The 27,879-nt window shown below is 41.8% G+C and overlaps 1 protein-coding gene across 4 annotated transcripts in view; it reads right to left on the reverse strand.

Annotated features, from left to right (window-relative positions):
- TPP2 (tripeptidyl peptidase 2) overlaps positions 1-27,879 on the reverse strand; it is an 86,080-nt gene that overhangs the window by 51,184 nt on the left and 7,017 nt on the right. For all 4 annotated transcript variants that reach the window (XM_025211589.1, XM_006030048.3, XM_006030049.3 and 1 more), the window contains exons 2-13: positions 25,082-25,210; positions 23,584-23,679; positions 23,244-23,348; positions 21,212-21,336; positions 18,825-18,988; positions 16,315-16,469; positions 12,829-12,905; positions 11,497-11,624; positions 8,190-8,289; positions 5,625-5,773; positions 5,354-5,469; positions 4,240-4,408 (exon numbers count right to left, since the gene is read on the reverse strand). In XM_025211589.1, the coding sequence (XP_025067374.1) occupies positions 4,240-4,408; positions 5,354-5,469; positions 5,625-5,773; positions 8,190-8,289; positions 11,497-11,624; positions 12,829-12,905; positions 16,315-16,469; positions 18,825-18,988; positions 21,212-21,336; positions 23,244-23,348; positions 23,584-23,679; positions 25,082-25,210 (1,513 nt within the window). The remainder of the gene's footprint in view (positions 1-4,239; positions 4,409-5,353; positions 5,470-5,624; positions 5,774-8,189; positions 8,290-11,496; positions 11,625-12,828; positions 12,906-16,314; positions 16,470-18,824; positions 18,989-21,211; positions 21,337-23,243; positions 23,349-23,583; positions 23,680-25,081; positions 25,211-27,879) is intronic.

Below are 27,879 nucleotides of genomic sequence, written 5' to 3' on the forward strand. Positions count from 1 at the left end.
TTTTTGTTGTCCTTAATCCTGGACACTAGCCTGAGTTCCATCTCTGCCTTGGCCTTCCTAATAGCCCTCCTACACTCCTGGGCTGAGGAGGAGTACTCCTCCTTGGTGACAGTTCCTCCCTTCCACTGGTTGTATGCCTTCCTTTTAGTCCTCAGGCACTGCTGAATGCCCTTGCTGAGCCAAGGGGGTTTCTGAGCACTCTTACCCCAGTTGCTTCTCTCAGGGACTGTTATCCTTTGGGCCTGGAGGATCACCCCCTTAAGGTACGACCATCCCTCATGGGCTCCCAATCTCCTCTACCTTCTGGGCCCTTAGTGCCTCCCCCACTAGTTTCCTAAGCTCATTGAAGTCGGCCCTTCTGAAGTCAAGGGCTTTAGCTTTGGTGTGAGCCCTAGACACCCTGCGTTGGATAGTGAAATCCAGCAGGTGATGATCGCTATTGCCCAGGTGGTCAAGGACCTGCAGTCCCCTCACCAGGTCATCCCCCGTGGCCAGGGCCAGGACCAGGTCCAGCAAAGCATTACCCCTAGTGGGGCTGTGCACTTCGTGGATAAGGTGAAGGTCCTGTAATACAGCCAAGAACCTACACGAGCGGTCAGACCTGGCTGTCTGCTCCTCCCAGCAAATGTCTGGGTAGTTTAGGTCACCCATGACAATAACATCCCTTGACCTAACTGCCTCCATAAGCTGACTGGAGAAGTCCTGGTCTAGCTCTTCCCCCTGGTTGGGTGGTCTGTAGTAGACACCCACCGTAAGGTCCCTTTCGCCACGCCCCCCTTGTAGTTTGAGGTCCCATCATCTGGCCCATAGAACTCTGCATGGGTTCAGAAATTTGGCAGCAGAACGGTGGCACCACTGCCAAATTTCCAGACCCATGCGGAGCCCAGGTCCCCATGCACTGGATCCAGCAACTGATCCCAGCATGCAGGGCCAGGTGGGCAGAGGGAAGTTGCTGGGCGCTAGGTCCCAATCCTGGAGTACAGGGCTCGATAAGTATTGGTCAGGGGTGACCTAAGAACAGCTATGCTTGAAGTAACAGTTGGAAGCCCAGAAGCATCCCCCTCCCCTGGCTCTCCATGTGGATCGCTGGGAGATGACAAGAACTCTGCATCCCAGAGCAGATGATATTGGAGAACTTTATCAGCAGGAGAGTAAAGGATTGCTCCAGAGCTGGCTTAGTTATGAAAGAAAAATAAAAGAGCTCAACTAAGTTTATGGAGGGAACAGAATTACAGAAAGTGGAGTTCTAGTTTTCCAGCGAGGGGATGTGATGTGTGGGTTTGTTTGCTCTATAATCTGAGGACAGCTAAGTAGAGGGTGTTTTATTTTTCCCATGCTTCTCAAATTTGTTGTTTGCCATATGGGGCAGGGAAATAATTTTTTCCCCTTACTGTTCTTACAGTCAGGGATCTTTTTGTCCTCCTTGGAAGCATTGTGTGTTAACTGCAGCCAAGCCTAAAGATCTTGACTGGGTATACCAATGCTCCAGCTGGTACTAAAATCCAGAAGTTTCTAACTAGAGGGCCTTGCCCTACTGCTCAGGGTCAGATTGATCACATCTGGAATTAGAAAGGAATTTTAACCACAGTCAGATTAGCATAGGCCATGAGGGGTTTTTGCTTTCCTCTATAACAGGGGACAAGGCCCCCTTCCTTGGGCTATTTTAATGTATTTTAAAAGCAATGGGACACTGACAGTGCTCCTCACCTGCCACAGGGGCTTTGCCTATGAAAGGTGAGGGTGTTCATGGTGTTGTTGTGCACCATGCAAGCAGCAGGACTCTTCTGTAGTTTGAAGAGCAGGTTTGAAAAGCAGTTTTATGGGATGGTTTGGATAAAGATAATGTTGCTTTGAGCAGGGGGCTGGACAAGATGACCTCTGGAGGTCTATTCCAGTCTTACAGTTCTATGATTCTATAACACAGGAAATAAGTGTTCCCTGAATTAATTTACACTTCAAATCCAAAAGAAGTGGATGATCTACATTGTCTCGATTATAAACATTTCCAGTGGTGCAACATATACCACAACTCATTCCTGCATGAGCATCCTTTCTGCTTTTGTCACATTTAATAGCCATTGGATAAAAAAATGCAGCACTTGGATATCTTCTGCCATACTTGGGGCAGAAAAAAAAGAACAGAGGGCTCCCTCCATTCCAAGGCAATGCCCATCTTATTATGCCACAGAACATCAGTATCTCTAGCTTATTCGCTCCCAGCCAGTGTACTAGCTTTAACATGAGCTGTGCAAGGGGCTCTTGGTATTGCCTTCGTGTAGGTTTAAACCTTCAATCACTGGGGCCAGGGGGAGGGTGGCCATACAACCTGCTTCTCATTTTCTGGATAAGTGCTCTAACCACTAGGCTACTGAGATGAAAGATAGGAGGGGATACTTCCCCTCTTTCTAATAACCAGTCACATTTATTCCCCACCCCGACTACCATTTTGGAGATTTAGGATTTACACACTATCCCAGACAGAACAGGACTACAACAGAACATAAATGGCTAGAGTGGATTTGTTGTCAGCATGATCAGAAGGACTTGTTCAATTGCACATTGGGCATAGGATTCAAAAAAATCACTGTCACCTGAAATCCCAATTTTTGATAAGTGCTATCTAAAGGGGAGCTGGATTTGGTTCATCGAGTCACCCTTTAACCTTCTTTTTGATAAGCTATATATTGTGAGGGGTTAAAGGAGCTCATTCTAAGAATGCCAATCCTTTAATCATGCCTATGGCTCTGAACTCACTCCAATTCATCACCATTTTTCTTGAACTGTCATCACCACATTGGACAAAACACTCCAATTGCTGCTGTAGTACCAGAATTTCACTCCCCTCTTCTCCCCACATAATCACCTATCTACTTTTACTCAAAATTTCCCCAGTTGGTTTAGCCAAGAATTGCACTAGCTTTTCTAGCCACAACATCACAAACCTCCAGATTATATCCAGATTCCAAAAGGTCTAAATCAGCCATGATTCCGAGTGCTGAGCCAAATTAATCATAATTTAATGTACCCCCCAGGAACACTACCTATCCTAAATCTGCTGTAAGGTATATATAAGTAGCTTCAAGAAAAAAAAAGTGGAAAGCTTAAAGTTTCAGGCATCATCATGAGATGTTTTCAACAAGTGATTACAAAATGACTTCACCCATTAGAAGTGCAAGTCCTATTTAACCACATCCCTGGAAGTTTGTGGCCACAAGAAGTCTAGGAATTATTTCTCAACTAAATTTTTTCATACTTACAACAGCATGCATTCCCAAATAAGGGCTACAAGAGGAAAACCAGTTTTAAAATTCTCACTAGGCTAGTCTACATATGCAATTAACACAAGAACAATAAACTCCAGTGCATCTCACATGGGAGTTCATTGCTCCTGGGTGTTGCACTTGAACATACACCTGAGACTACAGCGTTTTGAGCTGGGTCAGAGCTGCCCCAGGTGGCAGGAAGCCCTGGGGGAGGAAGGTCAGCCTGCCAGCCTGGAGCTGCTCTGACCTGCTCACCCTGTTGTGGAAGGTCTGGCTGGGGTACGAGGATGCTTCAGTGTGAAGTTGGTCAACAGACATCCCCGCACTAGAGCACCTTCATGCCCCAGTCAGCTGTGTCAGCGTCTACATGTGTATTGCTGTGCACTGAAGAACTCCACCATAGGACAGTACTTGTATTACAAGTCCTAACTTGCAGCAGAGTTAATTAGTTTCCTAATAGGGCCGCATGTGTAGATGCTGAGACTTTTCTGCAGAGCTAATTAGGCGGTTCTGCAGTAAATGTCTCATGTAGATGCACTCACTATCAAAGCTGGAGAACATTTTTCAACCCTTCCTTGCTCTCACAAAACAGCTATTTTGGCTTATTTGTTGAAAATTCCCTGAAATGAAGAGACACTCTTCCTTGGTTTGGGAATAAGAATGAAGCATTTAGTTTTAAAATGAAATAGAAAAGCCCAAGAATAAACACAGGAGATGAGAAAGGAAAAGCCATTTTGATTTTATAATGGTATCACTGTTACAACTTTATGATTAAAACCTATAGCTTTTCTTTATTTTAATAACAGATACATGCAAAGAACTCACTGCATCCAAATGTTTTAAAATATGAACTTTAGGCTTATTTGTGTGAATCTTATTTTTGCGAGTTCAATAGAAGTAAGTCTTCACCAAGTGTACACAATGATTATGTATTTCCCAAATTCATTTTTTTTTGTATAACCAGTCTGTTTCCTACCTGTATTTTCAGGAAAGGTGGGTTCTATGCCAACCCCATGGTCAGAAGGTGCAGCTATCTGGACAGGATCTCTGAGGTAGATTCCACGGTTGTTTCCAACAGTAACAGTAAAGCCTATGTTGTTTGTGAACGATGAATTCTGAATGAGGTAGTCATAGGCTTTATCAACCTAATAGAAAGGACAACATTATTCCAAATGTTTCAGTTTAAAGCCAGAATAGATATAAAAAGCTATACTTCTAGCCTGAAGTTTTTAGCAAGTATAACTACTAGGAATAGTGCACAGCACATGAGATCTGCATTGAGTCACAATGGTTATCTATTATTTTCCATCAGCAGGTGCTAGCAATATAGCAACACAAAATATATGCCATGGCTAAAGATGCCATACAAGAAGAGATAGGAAGTGCACTCCTTCCCCAAAATTAGATAAAATAGTCTAAAGGTGCATTGTAAAATGTCGAAAAAAAATCAAAATCTACTTTTCAAAACTGACTAGAACCCTTCAAGATCCAAAAAAAGTGTTTGATCTTAAAGTTTGGCTAATATCATTTTGGATCTGGCCCTAAAAGTTTAAAGTTCCTTTGGAAAAAGGGATCTAAAATATGAAGGAAAATGTTATTTGTTCAGTATTAGAACAAGCAGTATAGTAAAAACAGGCAGACACTATTCATTACTGCTCCTTCCCACATTCCAAAATGTCTTGGTTAGGGTTTTAATAAGCAACTTTTTAGAAGTTCTGACAAAGAGCTGGGCTCCTGTGAAATTTCTTCCTAGGTGTTGGATGGGGGGTGAGGGTAGCAGAAAAGCTGCAAGCATAGGAGCAAAGAACTGGAAAGCCATCATTTTCACTCACAACTTTTTATCTTATAAAGTAAAGTAATTCTTTGACTACTTCCCAAACAATGTAAAAATATATGAGATTTCTCAGTAAGAATGTTTTTGGAGCCAGTTTGCCACAGAAAACCGGAACAAACAGAAAAGAGCAAACTCATATAAGAAAAATGCGAGCTTGAGGGGATTATGCAGCATCTGTAACAATTTCTCCAACTGGCTCAAATTCAAGTTGACCTTTTGAAGTAGATAGTTTCCATTCATTTTTGCTGTCAGGTACCTGGATAATACCATGTCCTTGTGCAAACACTTCTATATTTTCAGCCTTTACAGCAGTATTTTCCAAAGCTCTTCTGACAGAATGAACTGTATAATGAACATTGTTAGCTTTGAGCCCTAAAATTAAAAACATACAAACAAACCATCACAGGATGTATGAGTAGAAAACAGAATATGCAAGTTACTACAGTATTGATGGATTTAATGTTATAAAACTGAACTGTACTGAAAAACAAATTTATTTTTAAAAAGAAAAGAACAGCACACATTACCTGACAGAATTAAAGCAATGCCTCCACATGCATTTGGAGAAGACATAGATGTGCCATTCATAAGCTGAGTTCCTCGTAAAGTCCAGTTAGGGACAGAAGCAATAGCACCTCCTGGTGCACTGATACTTACTCCAAGGGCTCCGTCAGTACTGGAGTTAAAAATATTAAAATCCAGATATTCTTATTTATGTTATGTAAGTCACAGACATACATCCACCCACCCTTTATAGTAAATCTATCATAATATATTTAAAACGGGTACCTTTAGATTCTAACTTCAGTTTACCTTCCCCAACACACACACCACAACATTCAAAGTAGTATAACCATAAGCAACAAAACTTTCCTTACAGCATGCCATACTACTGTGTTTTCTTACACAACCCACATCTTTCTTTCTTAATGAAAAGAAGAGGCTGAAAATCTATGCACTGTATGAGAGGAAAGATGATAATGCCATTTAGTCACCAGCCCAGGCAGAGAGCAGGGTACTAGCCCTGGGCATTCCCCGGGGCATGCCGGGGCAGCCTGAGCCATGGGGCTGCTGCAAAGAGGCTGTCTGGAGGTGGAGCTGAACACAGTTTACAGCAGCCCATCTGTCTCTAGCAGCACTGTCACTAGCTCACAGCAGCTTGAGTCAGAGAGCAGGAAGCCCTAGCTGAAGCAGATAAGACTCTTTTCCCCCATACCCACTCCAGCTCCAGCTCTCACATGATGCCCCACTCTGCCCAGTGCAACAGATGAAGTTGCTTTATCTCTGATAGTCTCCCACCCTTGTTCCTGCCCTTTTACTTAAGGAGCTAGTCCTACCGTCAGGCAGAGCTTGCCTTGAGTTAGGAACAGCAGCAGCTAGGGCATTAATGCAGCAGTAATACTCCCCAGCCCCTTTGCAGCTGCCAGGGTTTCACTGATGGCTACAGTAGGCTTGGCTTCTGTTGTAGACATGTTGCACTATCATAATGAGGGAAGTGAGGTACACAGAAAGCTCATGTGTGGTTTTTTGCATTTTGTAATTTGTTGTATTCAATTACTTAAGGGTATTTTTAAGGAAAAAAATCTTTTCTTCTTCTTTCCCAAGGGCACATGTTATATATGCAGGCATGTTATAGGCAAGAAAATATAATAACCAGACATGTTACTCAAGGTTGGCAACTTAACTATAAAAGCTTTGCTTAGGAGATAAGATTAGTCTTTACAACATGCATATTTGTCATGTTTAAACTAGCCAGTTTTTACAGATCTATCACAGACTCCAGTTTAGAAGCATAATATTTGGCATCTAAGTTAAGAAATACAGGCAACCAGAAAACTTTTGACAGGGGTCTTGAACGCACGGCCCTGTGAGTCTGATCTGGACCGTTGGTCTTCTCACAGGCTGTGAATGGCAGCATTAACCCGAGGGTTAATCCCAGGGTTCCAGTCACAGGGACTAATACAGCCACTACTTGTCCCCTCACTTTTCTCCTACTGATTTTAGTCTTCAGTAGCAACTAAACCCTGCCCCCCATTTATAGCACTGGGTTCCAGAGCTGCACTGCCTGCTGCCAACTGTTTGATGCTCCTGCTCTATGCCTAACATCTGAGTGCCTAAGAGTTTAAGATTATGCTCACAGTAATGATTTTCCCTTATTAACTTCCAACAAAGATAATAAACAAAAATAAAGGGGGAATTCAAAACTCAGATCTTACATGTTGTTTGATGTCACTCCCACAACTAACTAAAATTTTAAAGACGATGATCTGTGATAAATTCACAACACAGCACAGGGAGAGGCAACATCTGTCCTGGACTGTTTCAGGGAGTACAGCTGCCTCTTGGGTACCTGTGGTCCTATCTGTGTAATATCAGCTCCACCCCCACCACTTGCTGCTCTATGGGTAGCAGCTCTGCCTACAATTGTTTCAATGCTATAAGCCATAGCATCATCTTGGCATCCTCCTCCCACTCTAACCCTGCTCCAGCATGCTCATATTCTTAGCCATAGAATTAAGGCCTTTGGACGGCAACCATATACCCCTTTCTGTACTTTGACCACTTTTGGAGCATGATCAACAACCATGATTTCAAGACTGCTTTTGCCTGCTCTAAAAGCAGTGATCAAGCTACTGCAAACCTGCAGCTTCATGTCAGCTTTAAAAAACAAGCAAAAACAGAGATAAAAATAAACTCAAGGAAGTGGCAAGTGGGAAAACATCCCCAAAACATGTCAGTTTCAAATTCTTTTAGCTGCAAAATGAAATATTGTCTTCAAGGCAGAAATAAAATGCAAATGGTGCATACAAAGCTATCTTCCACTAACCACAGAAATGAAGGAATTGGTAATGGATGGTGGTAGTGTTCCACATTTCCCTGAAGTAAGAGACTAATGATTTGTGGAAAGGTAGTTTGTTGCTTTTTCCTTTAAGAGCTTAAAATGTCCCGAGCATAAAGAGGTTCAACAAATGGGACTCCCATGCAGGTCACTTCTCACTGCAAAATTACACTTTCCTTATTCTATTCATTGAGCAATATTATGATTAAACTAACCATGGAACAAAAGAACTTATGATTTATATAAAACATACCTAGGTCCTCTAGATGACCAAGTATACTGATTTGCTGGTAATTTCTCTCTCAAGGAATATTCAGCAACCATCATATCAGGCGATACATATGCACCAACACCTATAAAGGAAATATTTCAGTATTCACAGTTTTATATCGATGAGGTATTACAAATAATTTAAGTAATAAACCAAAATAACAGAGTACATCTTTTGCCTATTTTACTACGGAAAATTATATTTTTCTGTAGTTTACAATAAAAGTTGAGAAATACTTAGGTATTTCTTCTTTGACAAAGCTGTTTGCTCTTTAGAGACTAAATGTGAATGCCAAGCAGCTACTAATTATAGGAGAAACAATGATGTACTGGGAGCCCATTTCAGTCTACAATCAATTATTAAGGAATGCTTTAATCCAAAGGAGATGGCTGGAGGAGGGAAGAACAACCCTTTCGGCAGGCTTGCCACAAGTTAGCCCTATACCCTCACCAAGTGCCACTCCAATCTCCTTTCCCTGCTCAGTCTGCTGCTCTGGTTTCTGCTCCCTGTCTGATCTCCTGTTTTCCTTTCTGATTCCTGGCCTATCTGCCACTGTGCTGCCTGTCCCTTCTCAAGTCTGCCGCATGCCACACCCAGAGGTTGCCCATGCCACTTGTGCGGCGCAGCTATATATTAAAATATATTTTATTCAGTTGGAAAGAGTATCCACATTCCAAGTGTTGAATTGTCACATAATAAAGTCCAAGTTTTGTAAAACACCACAAATAGATCTGAAATATTTACTGCCAGCCTTCAGGTCACCCTAAATCAGCCTAAGACATGAGATATGACCTTCCTTGTCTATATTATACTTCCCAAAGTTTCTTATTTGTGAAGTGGAACCCTTATAGGATTCATCCGTAAACTACTTATCTCTTTTTCTGCATTTAATCTATACTTATTAGTAGCAGCAGAGAAAGAAGTACATCATAGAAGTGCTGGAAATAAGGAATTGGGGGATTGCTAAGCTTGATGTCAGCAAGCCAGGAAAGTTCCAATACATTAGAGAAAAGAAAAGGGTCTCAAGACAAGCAGGCCAAAGTTATACCTGGAAGCTTCCCAGTTTCCAGGCTTAGGTTGGACTACAAGTAGAAGCTAAATTTAAGACTGACCCTCCCCTCAGTATAAATACTGCTACTGTCTTGATACAATGAGAATACATGCAAAGTCAAGTCTATACAGTTTCAGGTCACATGCTATAGTGAAATAAGCATCTGAATGAGTGACAACCAAATAAATTTACAATATCAGTTTATAACATAGTTCTGAAAACTATTTCCTCTTCGGGGTCCTTGAAACAGACGTCCTCAACAGTGTTTTACCTTATTTTTTGACATCTTTTCAGTCACAAATCTCCAATTTTCATTAGGTCATTATATCAATATTTCCTCATTTAAAAACAAGCACCCCTACATTTGTCCACCTAGATTTTGCTCTCCTGTCCTGGTCATTCAACCTGTCAGAAAGTCTATTTTACAGAAACAAAGCATCGGAACCTAGTCACTCTTTATTACATACAGCCTCCTTCATAAAACTAATTTGATCAATAAACTTACTTAACTTTTAAAATTTCACATGACAAAGGCTTGTAGTCACTGCAACAGTCAGCCTACCCGAAGTGAGATGAGAGCAGGCTACCCTGAAAAACAACTGAGCTACACAGAGTCACTTAATTAGTAGCACAGCAATTGGTTTAGGAGTGGATGAGTGCCTGCAGGTTGCAGCTATATTCCCACTGCATCGGCAATGAAAATTCAACTTCTACCCACTAACAAATCAGCTAGTTTAAAATTTAAAACACCAGTTAACAAAAGCTGGAGATGGTGTGTTAACTCATTCTGTCTCTCTCTCTCACAAGATGACAATGAAACAGTTATAAAATTCTTAACAGAACCCATAAATTTGGACTCTAGATTCCTACAATACTTAGATGAAAATAACCACCAGTCAACTTCTAGAACCAAATGTTTAAATTGATTAGTGATGTTAACTTTTTGTAAGCCTAAGGTCTGTGTGTTAGAATTCTTGGCTGAAATGTACTGCAGCAAGTGGTTTCGATAGCACTTGTTACAAAAGTGATGTTTTATATTGAGAAAAACCAGAGATGCATCATTCCATTGAAAAGTGGCTCAGGGAAAGGTAAAAAGGGTTGTTTTTTTAAAAATTATAGGTTAAATACCTTCATTAAAGATTACAGTATTAGATATATAGTGACAACAGGAAAACAAATTCTGATTCCAGGAATAGCAAGTTGGTGTGTGTGGTAGGTTTTGTAAAAACAGATGCTCTTGCAAATAGCTGTATGGATTCCTATCAGCCCCAGTATGGACCACTCCTGATAAATGCCATAGAATTATTTTAGACCCTGATCGCAAAGCTAGACTTCATTAGAGTTGAAAAGAGGAAGTGTATCAGGGTATCTGACCATACAAGGCAGATCTTTTTTGAAACAGCGTTTCAGAACGTTTGGTGTCTGTTCCAAGTCTAATCAAGACACTTTGTATAAGATAAATTAGGATGAAAGTCCACTTTGTTTCTACAAACTACATTTTTAATAGAAACATAACCAAAACTTTGAGTGAAGTTATGTCTTTTTAAAGACAGCTGCACTTATGACGCACTTAACAGACTTCTTTTAATAAATTGTGACTAATCTGCAAGGCTTTCCCTTCCCCGGGTATATTAAAAGCTATGTCAAATCCAAATAACCTAGAAAGCACCCTGTATTTTTCTGGATACACAGCAGTCTAGTTACTTATGGTATAAATCCTGTCAAAGGTGGCTGAAGAAACAGTTCCTCATCAAAAGTAAATAGCATACTGCCCATTCAGATTGGACATCAGGTCCTGAATGATAACAAAAACCAAATAATCATTTGCCATACAAATACACGGATAAACACAATAATTATGCGACTTGTTCAAAGACCTTCATCTCCATGGATATAAAAAAATTTAGAACCCAGAAGTTTAAATGTAACCTGCTTCAGTCAATGCAAGATATTAACCAGTTAACCAGGTGATTCAAATATAGAGTTTAAAAGGACAGCCATTTGGGTATCCCTTTGAGTACAGTATAACCTCATTATAAAAGGCCATGTTTCTAACCAACATAATATTCCTGGCTTTTGACAATCCCAAGAGCAGAATTTGTTTTCATTTGTTTATTTGTTTTTTTAATAACGATGATGCAGCATACAAATTCTCTTTAAAAAGACCTTTCCTCCCAGGTCTATGGGGGTTCATTATAATAAGGACATACCACAGACATCTTGTAAAAAACTATTTACCTATTACACTAGATGTAGTTCCACCTGGGCATCCTACTGTAGAAAGGCAAGGACCATTATTTCCCGCACTTGAAACATAGATGACATTGTGTTTCCATACAGCTTCATTAATCACTTCACAAATTCTCCTAAAATAAGCATAGAAAACAAGTCATTTAAGCAACAAAACACAATTTCCTTCCTACGGCTGTTAATCCAGACCCCCATGCTATCAATTATTATGTTACTATTTATTTTAACAGGGCCAATTTCATACTAACCTTTTCTTTCCATAAATTACAAATTTTGCTTAGCCTAGCAGCTAAACCTGGAAGGGTAAGCAAATGTAGGGTAGAAAACCATCACTTTTCTAATTTTAAAGAAGGCCAAGAATTAGCCAGAAAAATGAAACTTTATTCTCAAAACAAGAGTTTCTGTAGGCACTCCATTTTGTAAAAAGATAAAATTGCAGAGACTTTTTTTCCCCCAAAGACTCAGAGCCTTAAAATACTACCAGCTAGAGATGCACTGACACATCAATCCATATTGTATCGGCACTGATAAAAGGGAAACTGACATTATTGGCAATCAGCTTTTCTTGGCCAAGGTGGCTGATGTCGCTACCATGTACGTGGGCGCAGTCATACGTACACGGCCAGGAATGCAGCCTGGCAGCTTGGAGAGCAGCATCCAGCCAGTTAGTTTGTGGGGGAGAAGCGGCGGGGGGAAGGAAGGCAGATTGAGGCCTCCACAGTGAGGGAGGAAGTGGGGCTGAGGCTACCTAGCCAGAGTGGAGCACAGAATGGGGCTGCGAGCAGTTAGTCTGGGGAGATTGGGGTGGGGGGGTGGAAGGGGCAGCCGCCCCCATTGTGCGCATCCCCCGAGGGGGCAGCCGCCACCATTGTGCGCATCCCCGGGGGAGGTATGTGCCCCCCGGATCTGCATGCAGACCAAGGGCAGGCTACCACTGTGGGCTGGGGGTTTGGAGGCAATGCCAGGCTCTTCTTGGCGGGGGGCCAGGGCCTGGGTCAGGGCTGCACTCAGGGTAGGCAGAGGCAACGCTGGAAGGGGTGGCTACAGGGTAGGCTACAGCAACCCTAAAATTCACTATGGTCCCCCTGTAATCCTGTCCCTGTGCCACTGCTGCTGCCTATCCCGTTCCGCCCAGCCCCCCACGCCAGGAAAAGCCCGCCATTGTCCCCCAGACCCAGCCCACAGCAGCAGCCTGCCTTCACCCTGCGCAAAGATCGGGGGGGAGGAAGGGACAGACAACGGACGGACATGCCTATGCCTCCACCTGGGATGCATGCAGCAGCAGCGGCGGGAATTCTACATTAAACTTACTGCACTTACCCAGAATTTGGCCAGTGAGTGGCTTCTCCATAGCTGTAGTTGACAAGATCACATTTATATTTTATTGCTTCTATCATCTGTTAAAAACAGAGTTTAAACTGATGAAAGATAATAATTTACAGGGTGGAAGAGGTCATCTGCTTACCCATGACAAAACTATTTATTTCATCTCATTAATCTTTAATGAAAACCATTTGAATTAAGGTAATTTAAAACTGAAGCACGAGTTTATCTAAATATTTTTTCTCTGTAGCCAGTAAACACACCTTGAAGCCCTACACTCTCATAATGGACCAACTTCTAAATTATATGATCTAGAGAAAGGGTTCACAAACTGTGGTACAAGTAACCCTAGGGGTACACAAGTCATCTCTGGGGGGTACATGGGAGAAATTGTGTAATGGCAGATTTGTTTTATATTAAAATAATTTTCATTTAAGGTGCTAAGTGTACACAGGCAGCTTGTAAATTATATGCTGGTAGGTGTACATGGGAAGCTGGTACATCTGGAAGGGGGCATGCAATAAGAAAAAAAGTTTGGGAACCTCTGATCCAGAGCACAAGAATACAGATGTTTTGGGGCCACTAAGTGCTTGCAACTAGCACTGCTCAATTTTCCCTTTGCTTTGTGATCCAATTACTGAAGTGAAATGACCCTTTACTGACATCTAAATAGCAGGCTGAGAATTTTATAGAACATCCACATGGTATTTTTATTTCCATCCACCTCCCTTTCTCTTTTTCCACCACAAATATCTCCTAGCCGTTTAAGTAACGATGGAGAGCTTTAAACTAGGTTCACTAGTGAATGGAGAAAAAAACCCCAGAGGTAAGTAAAAAGTCTGAGACCTAGATAAGAACTTAGTGATGGGAAGCAATAACAGAAGCCTAAGCAGTGTTCTCAGGGAAAGGATGGAACAGTTCAATACCCCAAATGTTTATACACAAATGAGAGGAGTATGGGGGAGACAGAATTAGCAGTCCTAGTACAAAAACAGCATTAACTGGGGTTAATGGGACATGACTGGAGTACTGTCATGGACTAGAGTACTGTCATGGATGGATTTAGCTGGTTCAGGAAGGACAGACAGGAAGAAAAAAGGAGGACGTGTTGTCTTGTTTATAAAAGGTGAGGTAACACATGTTCTGAGATGCAGTACAAAGTGGAAGGTAGGCCAGCTGAAAGCTTCTGGGTAAACGTCAGGGGGAAGAGCAGCTGAGAGGATATCATTGTGGGCATCTGCTACAGGCCACCAAATGAGAAGGGGGATGAGGCCTTCTTTAAACAAAGCAGTGGAAACTTCTAAAAAAAAAAAAAAAAAATCACAGGACTTGATTCTCATGGTGGACTTTAATTATCAGGGTATCTGCTGGGATGGAAATATAGCCATGCACAAGCAGTATAGCAAATATCCTGTGAAGGATAACTTTTTGATACAGATAAGAGGTGCCAACTAGGAGGGAAGCTCTTCTCGACTTACTGTTCAGAACGTGAAGGTAGAAGGTAACAAGTTCAAGATCCTAAGAGAAGGAAGGAAGGAAGGAAGGAAGAGCAGAACAATAAGGACACTGGATTTCAGAAAAGCAGACTTTAACAAATTCAGGGAACTGGTGAGAAGGCTCCGTTGGGAGGCAAGTCTGAGAGGAAAAGAAGTCCAAGAGAGCTGGTAGTACTTTAAGGAGGCCCTCTTAAGAACACAGGAACAAATGATTCCAATAAAACAGAAAAAAAAGGAAGTACAACAGGAGGCCAGCCTGGCTAGACAGCAGTCTCTTCCATGAGATGAAACTCAAAAAAAAGTAGAAACTTGCTCATAGTACTAGGAAAAGCATTGCATGGGCATGCAAAAAGAAAAAAAAAGCAGGAAGGCCAAGGCACAATTTGAGACGCAGCTGGCAAGGGACATAAGGCAATAAAAAGGGATCCTACAAATATACCAAAAGTAAAGGACCTACAATTCCTATGGTCTTCCTCTTACAAAAATGCAAAAAGGAAATCTAGTTACGAATGTTGCAGATAAGACTGAAGTATTTAATGCCATTTTTACTTCAGCTTTCACAAACAAGAACAGCTATCAGATGATGGGTGCAGTTGGCAGCAAAGCTAGGGAAGGAGACAAACATCCTGGAGCAATAGAAGAACATATAGAAATGCTAGGTGCTTTCAAGTCAGCAGGCCCAGATGGGATGTACGCTAGCATACAGATGAAATTATCTGAGTCAGTTTGAGTCGTTGGTTACCCTCTTTGAGAACTCTGGAAGTCAAGTAAGATCCTAGATGACTGGAAAAGAGGAGGATCTGGGAAACTACCCCAGTCACCCTGACCTCTACACGTGGAAAGATCATGGGGTAGGTCCTCAATGAATCTGTTGTGAAGCACTTGGAGAACAAGGTAATCAGGAAGCATGGATTCAACAAAAGCAAGTAACACCTGACCCACCCGATTTCCTCCCATGATAAAATGACAGGCCTTGTGGATTAAGGAGAGTGGGGAGAGGAAAAGCAGTGAATACCTTGAGTTTAGCATGGCTTTTGACAGTCTCCCATGACATTCCCATTAACTAGGTATGGAAATGCAGTACTTTCATGTAGTCTGTAAGCTGGGATATAGATCTACTTGTGGAGTACAATGCTCTAATCAGTTATCAATGGTTCAATGTCTAGTTGGGATAAATTAAGTGGGGTTCCTGAGAGGGTTGTCCTGAGTCTGGTATTGTTCATTATCTTCATTAATGATCTAAAGATGAGATCAAGTGCACACGTTGCAAGTTTGTGGAAAATATCAAGTTGGGTGGAGTTGCAGATGTGTTAGAGAGTAGAGTTAGGATTGACCAGGATTCAAAATGACCCGAGTAGGCTGGAGAAACAGCCAAATCCTGTTTTGACTCCTATTCCACAGTGTAGTAGTTGTAGCATTACCATTCAGGCAGCTAAGGGAATCAGTTGACTTAATGATTCGTTGTTCTTCAACTGTACAGGCATTAATAACAACCTTTTTAGTGGTCTTGATGTTCCACTAATCAAGCTAACCTTCAAAGGCAACTTTGCTGTCTGTTACCTGCTCCTGGTTTCTCTTTTTCAAAGCCCCTGAAACTCTAGCTCTTTTCAAAATCACAGATCCACCCATGCAGACCAGTCTTTAGCAGCACTATGGTTTCAATTTTAGTTAAGGGAGGGTAGGAGCTGAAGATTAGACTCTGTCCCTGCTCTATACACCCTGACTGAGAGGGGGTTGGAGGAAAATCTTATTTTTGAGAGGCAGAATGGAAAAAAGGGGTGTATTATATTCTAGGCTATGTGGTACACAAGAAAATAATATAACCCATAACAAGCCTATAAACCCTCACATGAAAATGATACAATATCAATTAATTTAGCAATGTCCAAGTACATCTCAACATATATTTGTACTCGCCATCCAGAAGATACACTATACAAGCATATCTAAAAGGAGGCAACATAACTGTCTGTTAATAAAGACCTACAGCTCTTATTAAGCCTGTGCCAGTTTCCATTGTGCTTAGTCTTGTATCACCAATCTTGATGGCAAGAATCTGAGCTCCAGGAGCCACTCCATTTCTTTCTGGTTCTTCTGGAAAGTATCCAGCAGCAATACTAGCTACATGTGTCCCATGTGCTCCTAGACAGATTAAAGATAAAACAGTGTTGCATGTGCTAAACAGAGTCCAATAGAAACATCACTTAACTTACAATTCAAATCAGTTTCATCTGCTTAGCCATTTAAATATAAACAAAGTAAACAATTTATGCAGAAGCTACCAGGATGGGCAAAATCCTACACTAGCTCTCATTTTAATCTGGACATTGGGGGAAAATCTGACACACTTATTGCCATCATGGCTAGGCTCTGAATCAAGTCTCTACCATTTTAATTTACCTGTTGAGCTATTACAGTGCCATCTTTCACTAATCCACCCACCTTGCAATTTTACAAGTCATTATCTTTAAAGTATCTTCATACTGCTCTGAAAATAGTATTTTACTTGGATTTGCTCTATTTCATACAAGTTATTATTGCAAAGTACCATAAAACATGTTTATTAAGACTAAAGGTCTGCTTCTGTGATATTAACCTTAATAGAAAAACTGACCGACAGCAATGAGATTAACCTCTTTTTTAAACAAGTTTTGCTATACAAGGGAAAAGGGGAAACCTGTAGAATGTTTTATTATTATAAATGTGTTAAGTTTACATTGAAATCACAAAAAGTGGTGCATTAGATGAACATGGGAGAAAAGGTCTTAAGAACACGAGCAACCTTTTAGGCAAGCTTTCTTGAACTATGACAATGTAATGTTACTAATTATATTCTGCACCAAAATGGGATTAGAGTTGAAGCTGTAATAGTAGTGCCCCAACTGTCACTATACAAATATGTGAACCTTGGATTCACTATGTCTAAACATAAATCAAAACAGCCAAGTTACACACATTCACATGAGGAGTGAAGAAAAACTGCATTAAAATTAATGGTTATACATATATGACCCCGAGCAGACACTGCATTTATCAGCTGATTAACATTAAATGTGTGATAAAATGTAAAGTGCAACGTGGTCAGCCAATATATGGCATGGTAAAATGGCAAACAGGTGACGAAGATGTTCCCAATTTAATGAGGAACACTGTTGCTGCTAGTTTGTATTGCACTTAAATTTAAATATATGGCATGGAGCCCAGCACTAGGCTGCACATTGTGACTTTAACTGTCCTTGCACAAGAAGCCAAGGGGTTGCGCTTCAAGATGTGCAGCAGGCGATTAAGGAGCTCCTTGGTTCCCAGATACACGTGCATCACTTCACATGGTGTGGGCAGCTGGAGACCAGGGAACTCCTGCATGCAGAGTGGTCCACCCACTTGGGCCTGTCCCAGGGTGGGGCGAATCAGGGCAACTGCCCCAGGCCCCACACTTTGGGGGGCCCCTGTGGAGCCAGCCAGAGCAGCTGCAGCAACTCCACACAGCTGACAACTTCATGTCTGGCCTCTTGGCACCACATCCCCAACACTTAATCCACCACCAGCTTCCTCGTGTCCAGGGGTGGGGCCCCGGACAGGTTGATTTGCCCTGGGCCCGCATCCTGCTTGGGTCATCTCTGCAGACACTGGTACATGTATAAATTAGCACTCAAATAACCAACAAAACACAATCGTACAAAGAACATCACCAAGGAAGTAGAAAGAGAAATATTATCTCAGTTTAGCCTGAAGCTTCGTTATTTGAGTAGGATAGCAAGGTGAAGCCTACTGACTTCAAAAGTCATACAGGTATTGGTTTTTGGAGAGAGAGAGAGAGAGCGAGAGAGAGACAGACAGACAGACAGACTGAGGTTAGATATATAAACAGTTCACGACAACTATTAAATGTACTGAAAAGCTAATTTGTCTCATTTCTTAAAAACCAGAAACATTATATTTTAAATTGATACAAATGGATCCTTATAAAAATAAAATTTCAGCCCAAATGCTCCAAAAAACAAAACCCCAACCCAAAACATAACGAACAACGAAAAAGATAAACCTCTTGCACAAATGCTTAATATTACATGCAGAAATAGTTTTCATAACTTGCTAGTTTCCAGTCATATTAGTAATTTAGAAAAATTTATATTTTGCTTATCAAGGTTATATAAAATTTAAATAGATGACATATCAAGAATAGTATTTTAACATAACACTATTGAGGGGTCAATAGTATGCATTTTCATTTTAATTTCACACAACTAAGTTGATTTCAATTTATGCTTTCTTAGAGATTTTAAGTGCCTTGACTTAAAATTTCTCCTCTCCCATAAGGAGCAATCTAACACAGATGTTTTGCTAATTAAATGAAAAAAAATGGGTGGGCATATTTTGATATAGGCTACTTGGAAAATGAAGCCTATCTTACTTTGCGGGGAAAGAAAAAGTGATACTATTTCTGCTTACTGATACACTGAGAATAATTTTTACTTTTTACCAATTAAAAAAAATTACCTCCACTTGTCACAATAGAAAGTAGGTTTCCTTCTTCATATATATTAATAGAGTAGTTTAACATCTCTGATGTTCCAAAAGATCCATATTCCTGTGAGACTCTGTAGGTCCTCAACACAGTGCAGTTTGTTAGGTCTCCACATTCACTTGAATCTATGCAGGCTCTGGCAATACAGAAGTGTGTCACCATATACAAGATAAATCTGTGCACAGCAAGACTTCAATTGTTTCCTTTCCATTTAAAATTAGAGAAGTTAATAGAAGGGCTTTTTAGTTGCATAATCGTTTATAAGAGACTATAGTTAGAATTTTCAAACCTGGATGCTCAAGATAAAGCTTCTAAATCATAAAGGCATTTAAGTAACAGTTTTATTTTCCATAAGTGCTACATCCAGTTGACTTACAGATTTGTATTTTTTTACTCAGCAGCCCAGGGAGAAAGTCAAGTCACTTTACTCACATGGCCTAATACTGATTTAAGATCCTAACTTTAAAACACTTGCTGTGCTGGTCATTAGGGAAAATACATTACCTATAAAAGAAGCGACGAATGAACAGTCTTCACAAATTCCAAAATGTGTCACTAATGGGTAATTACCAGGGATCTGGGTTTTCCTTTTCCCACGGAAAAATGGGGGAAAAATGTGGATTTTCCCTTTTCACGGAGAAAAATGCGGATTTCTCATTTTAGCAGAGAAATATTCAGATCTTCCACTTTTGCAAAGAGCTCTATGCAGGCTGGCAGAGTTCCAGCCTGCAAGGGGCTAGGGGAAGCAGGAGGAGAGCCACCAGGCACATATACATGCACATGGCCGCTGGGCACCCTGGAGAACACCTCCCCAGTGCTCTCCAGGGTGCCCAGGAGGGGGAGGGAAAAGAGGAGGAAATTGAGGCCCCCATAGGGAGGGAGTTGGGCAGGGCTGGGACTGTTGATCAGCGGGGCAGTGCGTGGGGGTTTGGGGTCAAGGGCCAGAATGCATGGCCACAGGGCCCCAGCGGGGAGCAGGACAGGGCTGCGGGTGGCTTGTTCAGGGGGCAGGGGGGGTGGGGCTTGCTCTTGCTGCTGCATGCACTCCTGGAGGGACCATGGGGGGCATGTGCCCCCCAGATCTGTGCACAGGGTGAGTGTGGGCTGTTTCAGGCTCACACTGCTGCCTTCCCTTTGGGGCCTCCGCAGCCCAGCAAGCAAGACCCAGGGTGCAGGGCAGAGCAGGGCCAGGCAGGAAAGCTTCTTGCCACTGCTAGCCCCGTGCCACTCTGTCAAAATGCCTCCTACCTTCCTGACAGCAGCAGGGTTGGGCCCCTCACGGCTGCTAGGTGGGCAGTGGGTGCTTTGCCAGAGCAGCATGGGGCTTGCAGCAGCAAGAAGCTTTTCCACCTGACCCTACTCTGCCTTGCTATGCCAGGTCCCGCCCTCTGGGCCGTGGAGGCTCTGGGAGGAGGACAGCAGGGCATGAAGCTTGATCCTGCAGCAGGCAGCCTGCACCCATCTCTCCCATGGGCTCCACTCCATCTGTGCCACCAGTGGGAGAAGGGGAGCCGGGCAGGCTCTACACTTTGCTGCCTACTCAGGCCACAGCAGCTGTTACCTCCCATGGGTGGAAGGCAGGACTCAGATGCTGCTGCAGGGGTAGAGGGCTGCGGACCTGGGTCCCTAGCCCTGTAATCCTGGCAGCTGGGGGCCCCCTCCAGCAGGGCTGAAGGGGAGGGGGGAAAAGGTAGTTGTGGCTTGGGAGTGAGGGGCCTGGGACCCTGGTGAGTGAAGGGGGCAGTGAGAGCTCTGATTTTCCATGTTAAAAAATGCAAAATCAAATACCAACATTTATAGGTATTTAGAATTTACTGACTGAGGCAATGGCAGGCTTCCAAAATTGCTTTAAAACTGTAAATATACCAGTAAAACATTGTGCTTAATTGATTACAATATACTATAATATGGCATTTCATTTTAATCGTCAATTTGGGGGGTTTTAAATCAGAGAATTTGTGATATTTAAACAGAGAAAACCAGGATCCCCAATAATTACATACAAATAGCTAGCAATTTATACACTTAAGAACAGCAAGACAAGACACTTTAATGCATTCTTGGGCAATAGAAGAACATTAAACTACACCTGAAACTGCACTTACTTTGATCCAAATACTTCACCAGAACTCTGCACAGGCTTGGTGGCCAAATTACAAGATCACAATGCAGGATCAGAACCTATGTAATGCCTACATTAGCAAGCTTTTCTATGATACAGGCTTATTTTGGAAACGTTCTTAAAAAAAATGACATATAGTAAGTTCCTATTTTTTCCAGCAATCCAAAACTCAGAGATTCAGTGATTTATATGCACAAGCAAATTATTTTATAATGCAGCAAAATCTTGAGCATTTACCTCCAAGTATCACCATCATGCCACACTAAGCAATCATAGACAGGACCAGGATCGCTGTATTTTTTCTCAAAAGAATTCAACAGTTCTACGTGACTTTGAAGCTCCTCCTTCTGTAATTTATTTACCTGGAAAAAGAAAAGAATGCATAAAATATGAATATTTTTATTTTTTAAGTAATATGAACCATATATTTTCACAAGGTGAAAGGCTTATCATTTTAGCGCTGTTTATAGTTGTTAATTAGTCAATTCAATTACTGGGAATGCTCCCATCTCCTGACACATGAATGTATTTAAAAAGGTGCTGCTAATATTATTCTTCAGTAGATCATATGCTGTTATATTCATACTAAGTATATTCTTCTAACAAAGCCAATATACCCATTTCTGTTGACATAATTATTGTACAGTACTTTGGCTGGATATAAGAACAAAAGGGACCAATCTGCAGTAACTACTTAATATTATTTTATAGGAACTCAGGATGCAGGCACAATTTACAAACCACTGAAAACTGTTAAGTCTACTTTTTAGTACAGATTACCAGTTTTAATAGTGTCTTACTTTTAAAGAGGTCTTTAGAGCAAATTTAAAGTAAGAAAAATGACAGTACTTGTATCACTGCTTCTTAAGGGACTTATAAGTATTACAGAAGATATGAACAAGTAACGTTTGAAAGTTTAGGGTACATTGTCTTCAGCAGTGACTACCCATATTTCTACGGTAGTCTGAGGACGGGGCAGGGAGTGTAAAGTAGAAATGCATTTACTTAAATTATTTTATTCGCGCTTGTGAATCAATTTAGGGATATAAAAAGGTAACAAACTGTTCAGAGGTGTCATTAACAAAGATGATTCACAAGTGCTCCAAAGAGCTCACAGCACTCAGGGCTGAGGATAGCTTTCAGAAACTTTAATAAATCCACAAAATTGGGCATTGTCCATGAAATTAAAAATCCACCAAAAATGAAAAAAAATTACTAAAAATAAAATGCCGGCAGTCCTCATGCTCATTGTGACCTGGCCTTGCAGCCTTTGGGGTGGGAGAGAGGGCCCACTGGTATAAAGGCGGAACCACCTCCAACTGGCTGAGGGCTGCCCAGCACATGACCTCGCCCCTCTTTGCCAATCAATCAGTGGAGAGGGATGGGACTGCATAACAGACAGCCCACTCAACCAATCAGCAGCGTGGAGTGGGCTCACTTCAAAAAGGCTGTAAAATTGGTTTTTGCTGGCAGCAACTTGGGTAGATCCCAACTACAAGGGGGAAAAAGAGCTGCCACTCAGGACTAGGTTCCAGTTGTAACAGTTACACTGTATGCTTTCATAGCAGTTTAAGCAACTCCTGAAAATGTAATCCTGAATGAAAGAGTTAAAGCTAATACAGTGTCTCTATAGCCGCAGAGGGATTTAACTGTTACACTTTAACAACCAAAATGAATAAAGTATAGGACTGTTACAACAGTCTAAACCAGTGGCTCCCAACCTTTTTTTGCTGTGACCCTAAATCCAGGTCACAACCCCTGCCTCCACCTCACTAAAGCCTGGCGGCACTAGCAGAGCCCAGGCTGGGTCAGGATTGTGGGAGGCAGTGGTGGCGAGAGCCATGCGGACCGTGCACTGGGGACAGCCCCAGGCGAGAGGGGCGGACCTCCCCACGACCCTGCTTTTGGTCACGACCTGAGGTTGGGAGCCACTGGTCTAAACCCTTAGTGAATTTACTGCCTGTCACTTTACAATAACATGCAGCTTTCATGAAAGGAAAACATTGTCAATTTTCTCTACTGAGATCATCACAGATCACAAGATCTATCAGGACACAATACAGAAAATGAAAACTACTTTACTGTAAAAACTAATATAGAAGAAAATGAGAGTATTCAAAGCCACAGAAGTATTTATATATATTTTCTACTACCCAACAAAAGAACAAAAATACAACAATAAAATTGTGTACTAGAATAATCTTATTAGGTCTCTTATTCTTCATTTGTATACTATGAACAATGACAGTTTTTAAAAAATAGTACAAACTTGTGAAGGAGAGCTATGAACAGCATCAAATTCATCTAATTTTCTACAAGCCTCTGCTAGAAGTAGTCTGTGAAAAGGATCCCAGAGTTTTTCCTTGCGTTCTTTCTGTAAAAGAAAAAGCTAAGATTTTTCACTAAAATATAACAATATTAGTACTTTACACATGCAGAGTTGCCAAATGATTAATAGATGATTTAGTACATAAAGAACTACATACAAACAAATCATCTTACATAAGTCATTTAAAAGCCATAATTTATAATAAAACTTTATTTTTTTTAAAGGGATTAAAATCCATAAAATATGAATACATTCAACGGAAGCAAAAGGGTAACATTACCTGAATCCTCTCCTTAAGAGCTTTAGGGTAGACATCATAGCCATTTTTCATGCCAATGTGGTACTTGCCTGAAGGATTTATCCAGCTTGTTGGAATCTAGAGCAAACAAATAAGACTCCAAAATAAAGACAGGTTCACTAAATATACAGTCAGACTCAAAAGGCAATGCTAAAGTGTTACATAAAATTACATAGCTAAATATATTTGTAATGGTTCAGATCTGTCATTGGATTCAAGTGGCAATAACCAACAGGTTTTGCAAGATGAGGTGGCAGTCATAATCCCATTCCCAGGAAAGGAGTATTAATACATGTGGCACCATAATTGAAAACCTCTATACAGGTGTTTTATGATGGTAGAAACTGAACTATCATTTTACAGAGCTGGCCATTCATACCAGCTCTAGAATACATTGCCAAAGCAGTATTTTGTTCTGGTTTCTTTTCATCATTGTTGTAGGCAGTTCTGTTTCCTATATTAGACGCCGACAAGCAGCTTGAGGTAAAAGTGGAGCTTAACTTTCTGCTATCGTTGGGCTGTCAGACCAAATTTGCTGACCCCATCTCTTTCAGATCAATTAGGACAGAACTATATTCTCTCATATACAATCATAAAAAGACTGACAGCATGGAGGAGTTCAAATATTGTAAAGATGTAAACTTAGAACTTTCATCTCATTAACCTGTGTCAAAATCAGTCCTCATAAAGACCATTAATAACAAAAGCAATAGCTGTTAACAAGACTTACCACCTCAGCTGTCTTCTAGACAAGTGGTATCCACCCTTTTTGGCAAGCATGCCACAAATTAAGCCCCAGGACCTTTCCAAGTGCTATTCCAATCCATTTCCCCTGCCACAGGCAGAAGCTATCCATGCAACCTGTGGCACTTATGTCACAAGTTGATCACCTGTTCTAGACTATTTTCAGACCTCTGGGGTCTTAACAGCAAGAAAATGTGGCTTTTGTAACTAGAACCATCAGTCACCTAATCAGACTCTTGTCTCTGGATGTCAAGTTTTAATCTGATATATTTTATAAAGCTAGTCTCCACAAATATTAGTATATTTCACATGATCATACACATTTTGGGATATTTCTAAAGGTATCTTGATGTTCTGCTGATCCATCTTTCAGAACTAAGTTTAAAATATTGGATTTGTCATTTTAAAATGCCCAAGGACCAATCAAATAACTGACATTAAGTGCATTTTAATATTGAAAACACCCAGTGATCAGCAGCCTCTGACCCACAGAACTTAAAGCATAAATAGACAAGACAAAGTAGGGTGAAAGGGACATAACACACAAGCAGAATGAACATCATAATGGTCAGCAAATGTTACGTTAGTTAACACAATGGTCAGCAAATGCTACACTAGTTTGGGGTGGGGTTTAGGAGGTGATACGCTATGCAGAAAAACAAAAGGATGGAAGAGGGACGTTGAATCCAGCAACAGTAAAGAAAACCCCATACAATGATACAATAGAAACCTTTACCTTTAGAGTTCTTCCAGAAAGACCTACAATTTCCCCATCTTTGAGTTCTACTACCGTGGAAGTGTTTACATCACCACTGCCTGTTGTATCAATAATGTCAGCTATCTTGGGTTTCCCATCAGTTGTAATCTGAAAGCAAACAAATAATCACGTGAAACTTAGATAACCAGATTCTGCCAGTGACACTTTCAACAGCAAATCAGACACCTTCATTTTTATACATTTTTTTTAAATACACTGACCTGCACATTTAGGCAAGCCTGCATTTTATTCACACACATACAAACAAAACAGTACGGAATTATGTTAATATTATGGTTACAGATTCATGTGGAGATGAAGACTGCATTTCAATGCTGTTATAGCCTTGTATAAAAATTATCTGATTTCTGAAAAACAATGTCTAAGAGACAAGAAAAAGGAAAGATTACATTATTAATGCTCAGAGGCCTAAAGTCAATGCAGGATCAAATTTTACTTGTTTCTTAACTACCCAAAACACACTACTTGCATTTCTGAGGAATATGTTCACCTGCCTAAGCCAGCCTTTTCCTGCCAAACTTTAGAAAAACGAACATAGAAAAGAACAAAATAGAATAGTACACATTACATTCCACACTACTGCTCCTGCCTCATCTTGCAGCAGTACAGGAATCATCCAAGGGAAAAAAAAATAAAGGACATAAAGCAAAAGGAAAAGGAACAAATACAAATCATTAAGGGAGAAGAATAGCCTGGGAATTTACATCCCAAGCACTATGCAGTTACAAGCTTTATTTCTTTATGTTTCAAAAGTCAATGGGAATATGAATATCCTGTCACATTCAATTGCTGGTAAGAAGTTGTTTATATTGCTAGAAACCTACTAAATAAATACTATGAAAGGAGTGAATTCTTTCCAAGGAAGGAGGCAAACTGACTGGCTAAACAGAGCACTTACCCATGTTCCCATCTCAAACTAAATGAAAAGCAACCAACTTTATTAGGCTTTACAGGTTGTCACTTCCAACCCTCCATGAGAAAAGATGTGTTACATAACTTTACCTTTCTAACCTTCTCCCTAAAGGAGATACTAGAAACCTTCAGAAGAAAAGTGATAAGGTTGAACCTAAAAAAAATAAATACAATAAAAAGATACCACAGATGGCACCTAATCCAGCTAGAATTAGATTATGGCATATGTTATATAATAAAGTCGGCCACATTTCTAAGCCATTCTACCAGCACAAGAATACTGGCATAACCATGAGCTTCAGAACACAAAATTTAAGATTAATGTGCCCCAGAGTCAAGATAGGCACATAATCCTCTAGCTCAAATAATAATCTGTGGTTGAATGGCTTTCTTTGGCAGTTGTGTTTGAACTGCCATGGAGCTGCATGTGGCTTGCAAACCATGGTTTGGTCACCCCATTATAAGGCAATATCGCAAGGTTTCTTTTATGATCCAAATAGATAAGAATGGAAAGAACAGCTTGGCAAAACAATTGACTGAATTAAAAACAGAATTTATCAAAACAGACTCCTAGGGCACGTCTGGATGAGCACACACATGCCTGTTGCAGCATCTCAAAGGCACACTGGGAACAAAAAAAATGTTCCCCGCAGTGCATATTTGCAGCGTGGGCTCTAAATTTGCCACCTGGAAACCCAAGTATCAAACAAAAACACGCAGAAAAAAAAGCAAGGCAAGGCACGCATCTGGCCAGAGCATCTCTGTGGCTGTCCCAGCACATTACCACAGCACACCGGGACAAATAGGAGTGAGGCAAGGCTGAAGCATGACCTGGGCCCAGGCACCGTCCTAGGTAAGTAGGGATGTGGGGGAGGATTGTGGGTGTGAGGAGGGACTGTGGATGTGAAGGAAGCTGTGTTTGCATGTTGCGGAGCTCAGGGGAGGGGGTCCCCCACCCAGCCCCCACAGGGCATACAGCCTCCCTGTAGCAGCATCGGCTGTCAAGCACTCAGGGCCCACAGCTGGCAGAACCCCCCCACTACACCACGGCACAAACCCGGCTGCCTCAAACTCAGTGCCGCCTGTGCTGCATGTTGTTTACCCAGCCTGGCTTAGGGCCACGCGCCTTCAGGCAGCACCAGCCTGCTCTGGCTGTCAGCTGGCGTCCCGGCACTGCATGCAGAGGCTGTACATCTGCCTCATGGGGGCTCCTGCCCCCATGGAGCCAACCCAGCCCAAAGGTGTGTAGGTCACTTGGAGGCAGGACCCAACCCAGCCCGATGCATGGCCCCTCCATGCAGTGCCAAGACCCCAAGCGACAGCCACAGTGGCCACTCTGGAGGCACACAACCCCAGGCCTGGCTGGGCTGGGCCCACGACAGTCGGCAGACGGTGCTGGGTCTGGGGCGGCCAGGCCTCTACCAACAGCAGGTCCCGAGTGCCCCAAACAGCCGCTGCTGCAGGGGGCTGTATACCCTGTGGAAGGTAGGCGGGGGACCCACCCCTCCAGGGAAGCCCTCCACATATCCACACAGTCCTCCCCCACACCCACAATCACCCACAATGCACCCATAAGCCCCACACCCCCAAACCACCCCGACAAAGCCCTCATCCACATACTCAGCCACAAACCCCAAACCCTTGCATAAGCCCCATACCCCCATCACAAGCGTCACCCCTACAAACCCTACATCAACCTCACAACCTGCGTGTCCAGCTGGTCACATGGGAAGGGACAAGACCTGCTGGTGGGAGCTGTGGCTCTGAGGCAACTGCCACACACAGCCCTGCCATATGCCCGCACCAGTGCTGGGACATGTGGCCCCAGCCTGGGGGAACTCCTG

This window comes from Alligator sinensis, unplaced genomic scaffold (genome assembly GCF_000455745.1).
Source record: "Alligator sinensis unplaced genomic scaffold, ASM45574v1 scaffold593_1, whole genome shotgun sequence".
Classification (NCBI taxonomy): domain Eukaryota; kingdom Metazoa; phylum Chordata; order Crocodylia; family Alligatoridae; genus Alligator; species Alligator sinensis.